Below are 6,000 nucleotides of genomic sequence, written 5' to 3'. Positions count from 1 at the left end.
TTGTATAAGGGTGCAACCAAGAGGGGCTAAAATGTGATTCCACTCTTTGTCAAGCCATAAACCCATGGGACTGTGTCTACCCAGTGGGGACAACTTTTTCTAACTTCCTCAAAGGCACTGTAAGAACTAGCTGTGGCACTGTCTGCTTACATTTTTCCAGTCTATCATTATTTCTTGATTTCAGTGAAGTTTCTGTATTTCACAGCCCACATAATCTCCAAAAGGAGCTTTAGAATTCACTGAATCAGGTTTTTCTGAGTTATCACATTAGACAAAACAGCACAACCACAATTCTACAAAAGAATAAATTTACACAGTAGAAAATAAATATAAAAAAGTAGAAGTAAGATTTTTGACATGTGAATCACTAGAATTTAGCTTATATACAACAAAGGCATGCACAACTAAACTCACCAATAGGCTGAAGTCAACAGTTGCTTTCTAGGATGTTATCAAAGATAACTTAGCCTTTTTATTTTTTTTCTTCTTTCTTTTTTGGTACTGGATATCGAACTCATGACCTCATGCTTGCCAGGCAGGTGCCTGTGCCACTGAGCTATATTCCTGGCCCAACTTAGCCTTTTTAAAATGTGGCTGAAAATTAATTATCTTTTTACACGAGTCTTATTCTTACTGTGTTAAAAGACCAATCTTTTAAAATAAAGGATAAGAAACCAAATTGTAATGTCTTAAGACCACAATAATGTCTTAGTTTCCTCTTCCAATAGTAACCATTGCCCACAATTAGCTTATGTTCCTCCAGAGGTGCTGAGTATAAAATAAACTGATTTGCATACATCTCACATTGTGTAAAAGGTAAAATTGGGCATTTCACACCATCAAGCATCATGCTTTGATTTTAGAAAAAAGGAATCACATTTGCTCAATAAAGTGTAAACTTCCCCACTTTGAAGTCCTTCTGAGAGCCACACGGCTTTTACCATTGCAAGGCTCTTCTTTCTCATTAAACATGTGCTGTTTCCCAGTGAGATCATGAAGACACACATCTCCATTCTGAACACTGAAAGAAACCCCATTCCTCTCCGTAGAAGCATTCCCTGTATAAGGAAAAACAAAGTTGGTGTCATGAAGTAGCCACAGAAGGCACTAAAAAGAAAACAAATGTAAACATCACTTTAATTTTAAATATGCACATATGAAATGTATCTTTTAATATATCTATGGTATATATTCATATTTCATTTATTTTTCATTTTTCTTTAAGGCCACTCAAAGTAAGCATGACAAATTGGAGACTGAGTCAGAAATGATTTTCCTGAGGCTGTTTTTTAAATGAAATGGTCAAAATATGAAGCAAAGCAAGATATTCTATTTTTAAAGGCCCATTTTTTATCTCCGATTGAATATATTGACTTCAAGTATATGTAAAATAACCTAAGGTAATATTTTGGTCTCCTTAAAAGGTTAAGGTTAACAGAGATACCCATGTGTACCCTTAAAGGTTCTTGGTTCCCTCAGATTTCTATAAAATGAAACTTTGTAGTAGCAGAGAAACCTACAACAACCAGCTACAACCATCATGCAAAAAGAAATCACCTCTCCTTAACTATCTCTAGGCCATCCTATCTAAATCAAGACAGGACTGATTCAAGATAGGACTGATTCCTAAGAGGAGCCCATGGACTCTAACCCAAGAGTTTAGCTAAGGGACAGCTGAGTCTTCAACTGGTTTGGACCTGGGCTTCCCTCACTCTGAGCAGGGCCTAGATTGTGGGAGACACCAACCTTGAGTATTATACCATTGGGAGACCACGTAGAAAGCCGTTTGTTAGTTGGTAACATAATTACAAAAACAATGATGATATTAGCACTGAGCACTTTCTAAATATTACCTCATTTATAACTATAGGGGATGGGTACTATCATTATCTCTATTTCACAGATGATGAAACTAAGGCTGAAGAATTTAAGTGCTCTGCCATGGCTCAGAAGTGATGGAGTCAACATGTGATGATTCTGCTTCCAAACTGTGAGCTTGCGGCCCCATATGATGAATGATAAGCCTTTAAGGCAGCTTAGGTTGGATTGTGTCATATTCATGCAAACAAGGTGGGAGACATAGTTAACACAGCTCCATCTGTGCCAGAGCTCAAATAGGGCATGTGACTGAGGCAGCTGTTCTGACTTGGGCATTTTAGTCTGAGGACATTTTGGTGCAAGAACAATTTGTCCTGGAATAATAAACAAACCAGCTGCCCATTTCTTTTTTGAAACTGCCAATTCTATTCTTCATTTGTCCCAGATCCTGGTCCAAGGTCTGAAAAATCAGGGCTGTTCCCTCCTGACACACATATTACAGTCTGAAACAGCCACTCTGGTGACCCTAACGTGTACCCCTCCCTCACTATCAGGCATCAAAAATAGCTGTGTCGAACAGCTGTGTTAAGATGTGCTATTTCTGTCAAATAGGATTCCTCAAAGGATGACAACAAGACTGACAGAGCTATGCAGGTGAAACTTCAGGTCTGAGCTCTTTCTAGAACACAGAAAAATAAAAAACCTGGTTATGGATGAACAGCCCCAAACACATAAAGCTTCTGGATGATCCAGCTCACGCCTTTGATTTCTCTCCTTTCCACTTGTTCTCCCATAGTGACTATCAACCAGCCTTGATTCCCACCCCCTTCACTTTATTTACCTGCATCGAATCGTTCCTGAAATAGCTATTTGGCAAAGAGCCCAGAGCTTTCCTTCTGGTATTGACAGTAAAGATCTAAGACCATATGGCACCAGTATCTCATGTTTTACAGCTGTGGTTCCCAATGAGGGGAAAGTTTATCTCCTAGGGATCATTTGTCAGTGTGTCGGAACATTTTTGGTTGTCACAGGGGGGACAGGGCACAACTGCCTCTACAGGGTAGAGGTCAGGGATGTTGCTCAATATCCCATAATCCCACAAAACAGAATTATGGAACCCCAAATGACAATTGCGCCTGAGGTTGAGAAATCTTGATTTCAAGGCATCCTATTGTATTTTAAAAGCGCAGACATATGAACACTTTGGGAGGCTGAGATAGGAGGTTCACAAGTTTGAGCCCAGCCTGCACAACTTAATGAGAACTTGTCTCAAAATAAAACATTTTAATAGGGCTGGGCATATAGCTTAGTGGGAAGGCCCTGGGATCAATCCCCTGTACTTCAAAAATACAAACAAAAAAGTCTAAACAAACTAACAGCCCCTGCCTCCAATCCTTAGAAGATTGGAAAACCATTTGGTATAAACCTCACAAATTTATTTGAATTAGTCATGAAAAGAACTGATATCCTAAAACAATAGGAAAAAAGGGCAAAATTTCCCTAGAAAGATAAAGTAAACTGATAGAATTTAAGTTTTTATAAAATGCAAAAGCTATGTTAAGAAGCAGGAGGCAAAAACAGGTAAGCTTTTATGAGTAATGAGGAGGCCAGACTTACAGAAGAAAGAAAATATAATGAGGTTTTAGTTAGGAATATCAGAATTAATGAGTAAAGCAGGCACAGCAGCAATAATCTGTTCATACATAGGTGACATATATGGTAGCCAATACTGGTCACAATTTGTCTCCCAGTATTTGATGTCTTTGTGGGGATTTGGTTGTTGTCACAAGGGCAGCCACGTTGTGGGAAAGAGTTACACATTAAAAGTGAAAAACAGGAAGGCTTAAAAGTTTTGAACATGTGTACTATTATAAATGTAATAAAAACAGATATAGTCTTATGGACTACTTTAGGTACTGCTCTCACAGAAATAGCACAGTAGTAACATCTTTTGGTGATATTTCAATTAGGATTTGAAACATTAAAACTTTAGAGCATCACCAAGTCACATTACAAAAAACTAAATCTTAACAAAGGTTGTGCAAATTTTTGCTCTATAATAAATGAATTTGGATTAAAAAACTTTGTCTTTTATAAAGTAACCCCATTTTGATCTACTAGTAATATATGTAAGTACTCTGTTTGCTTTGCAAAAGTACCACTAAAGGATAAAACTACTTTTAAACACTAGTTTGAAAAATACTATATTGAGACATACATACCATTCCCGCTTGCGTGTACTGAACAATCGTGATTCACTAGCAGTGTGGTGGAGTTAGTGGAGTTACTACTTGACTGTAAGGAATTTGAAGAGCTGGATACTCCTTGGTTTACAGTCTGCTTCTTTAAACCATTAGTAGCAGTTTTACTCCAGTCTACAGCAGAATAAGCATTACAGAAAAACAGAGCCGTATGTTGAAGCCCAAATGCAAGAGACAGATTACAGTGTAATAAGTTCTAGCAACTGATTTCTCACTTCACGATCTTACAGAGAAGTCACACATTTCATAGGTTGGCGTGATAAAAGGTACTTTCACTCAGACTATACACATTGGTTCTTCAAATGACTGCCTGCTTTAAAATAACCTATATTCTTCTAAAACTAAAAGTCGAGATAATTTGATTGTGTCTATAAATATCCACTGAATTAGGTAGTAATTCAGAGCCTCCAGCGGTCCTAAGAAGAATACAAATCAACTGTGTTGTAATGCCTGATCATTCTTGAATCCATACAAATTACTGACCTCTGTATACTCCATTTTCTGAGTACAGAATCTGGGGCCCCCAGATACTGCAAAAGTGGTATTCATCCAAAAGGAATCCAGCCTTTTCAAATAGTACTTCCTTTTTCATATTTTCTTAAAAATGAGCTATTTGCTCTACTACCCAACAGGGGAATAGGTGAAAGTAACTTCAAAATAACTCAGTGGGTGTCACAGTTTATATATAAAATCTGGCCAGGTAACAAATAAAGCAACAGACAACCAGAACCGGTAGAGGAAGGGTTGAGTCAAGCTTTAAAAAGCTATGTAGGAAAATATTAAATAATTACTTAGGGGAAGGCCTGGTGTGGGAGTGCACGCCTGTAATCCCAGCACTCGGGAGGCTGAGACAGGAGGATCGTTGCTAGTTCGAGACCAGCCTGGGCTACAAAGTGAGCTCAAGGCCAGCCTGAACTGCATAGCAAGACCCTGTCTCAAAAAGAGAAAAAAAAATTACTTAAGGGAAATAAAAAACATGAGTTAAGTAAGAAATAAACTAAAAATTTCACTGTCACTTCATTCAAGAAGCAGCCAGCCCACTAATTCCATTGCTTACAAAATTCTCAGATATAAACCACGGTTTTTAATTCAGTAGGTTTTGCTTCTCCTAATGTTCACAACCAATAGTTTCTGTTGTGTGGGTTCTGTTTCCTAATTTTCAGATCCAGTGACCTCTTGGAAATGACTGCCTTGGCTCTCAATTTATACGTTTTTTCTCTGAGATTTAAGAGGAAGAGAAACAGTAAATCTTTACCAGAATTTTCAGCCAGCCGTAACTTTCCACAACACAGGTAGCGCCTCCATTGCTTCCTGACATTCTCTTTTGCTACACAGTAGAAGATGAATATGAAAAATCCTAAAGGGGGAGGAAAGAACATAATAAAATGAGTTTCAAATTAAGACCTGAATGTCATATGCTTATTTTGCATAAATGATAAAATCTTTGGCAGCTATGGGTAGAGTGAAATTTTGCAAATTGAAGTTTTCTATGGAAAAGCATCCAGGGGATGCTCTCCCTCTTAATTTTTGTAAAATAAAGAATATTTTTTAAAAAGGAGTGATAACTTTACATTTTTTAAACTAAATTGACTGTCTTCCCATATCTGATCCTTGGCCCTTCTCTGTCTTCCATCTACCTAGGAACTCAGCCATGACCTTGGCTCGTATCTCTCTCTCCCTCTGGATTCATAATCCACTTCTGAGTTCTGTTAGATGACATCTTTTCTGGTCTCACATCCCTCTCTCCTGCTGTCCTTCCCACTGCTGGGCTTCTTGCTTGGGCCTTGCCCTGTATACACCAAGCCTGAGGGTTGCAGCAACGGGCAAATCTACTACCTCCCTTGGATCTGCTCAAGGAAATTCTCCTCTGGTGTCCTGGCACAGAGAGCCATCTGAAAACCTGAAGGGGCCCTTGGACTCC

General features: G+C 38.3%; 1 protein-coding gene across 8 annotated transcripts in view; it reads right to left on the bottom strand.

Annotated features, from left to right (window-relative positions):
• Positions 1-538: 538 nt before the first annotated feature.
• The window catches only part of Adgrg2 (adhesion G protein-coupled receptor G2), a 117,705-nt gene continuing 112,243 nt past the window's right edge, over positions 539-6,000 (bottom strand). For 7 of the 8 annotated variants that reach the window (XM_005414435.2, XM_013509890.1, XM_013509889.1 and 4 more), the window contains 3 exons: positions 5,335-5,436; positions 4,041-4,193; positions 539-1,058 (listed from right to left, as the gene is read on the bottom strand). In XM_005414435.2, the coding sequence (XP_005414492.1) occupies positions 874-1,058; positions 4,041-4,193; positions 5,335-5,436 (440 nt within the window). In that variant the 3' untranslated portion in view covers positions 539-873. The remainder of the gene's footprint in view (positions 1,059-4,040; positions 4,194-5,334; positions 5,437-6,000) is intronic. The other variant, XM_013509893.1, reaches the window with a different exon arrangement.

This window comes from Chinchilla lanigera, unplaced genomic scaffold (assembly GCF_000276665.1).
Source record: "Chinchilla lanigera isolate Chin_1 unplaced genomic scaffold, ChiLan1.0 scaffold00185, whole genome shotgun sequence".
NCBI classification, from domain to species: Eukaryota; Metazoa; Chordata; class Mammalia; order Rodentia; family Chinchillidae; genus Chinchilla; species Chinchilla lanigera.
This window is presented reverse-complemented; position numbering and strand designations above follow the sequence as displayed.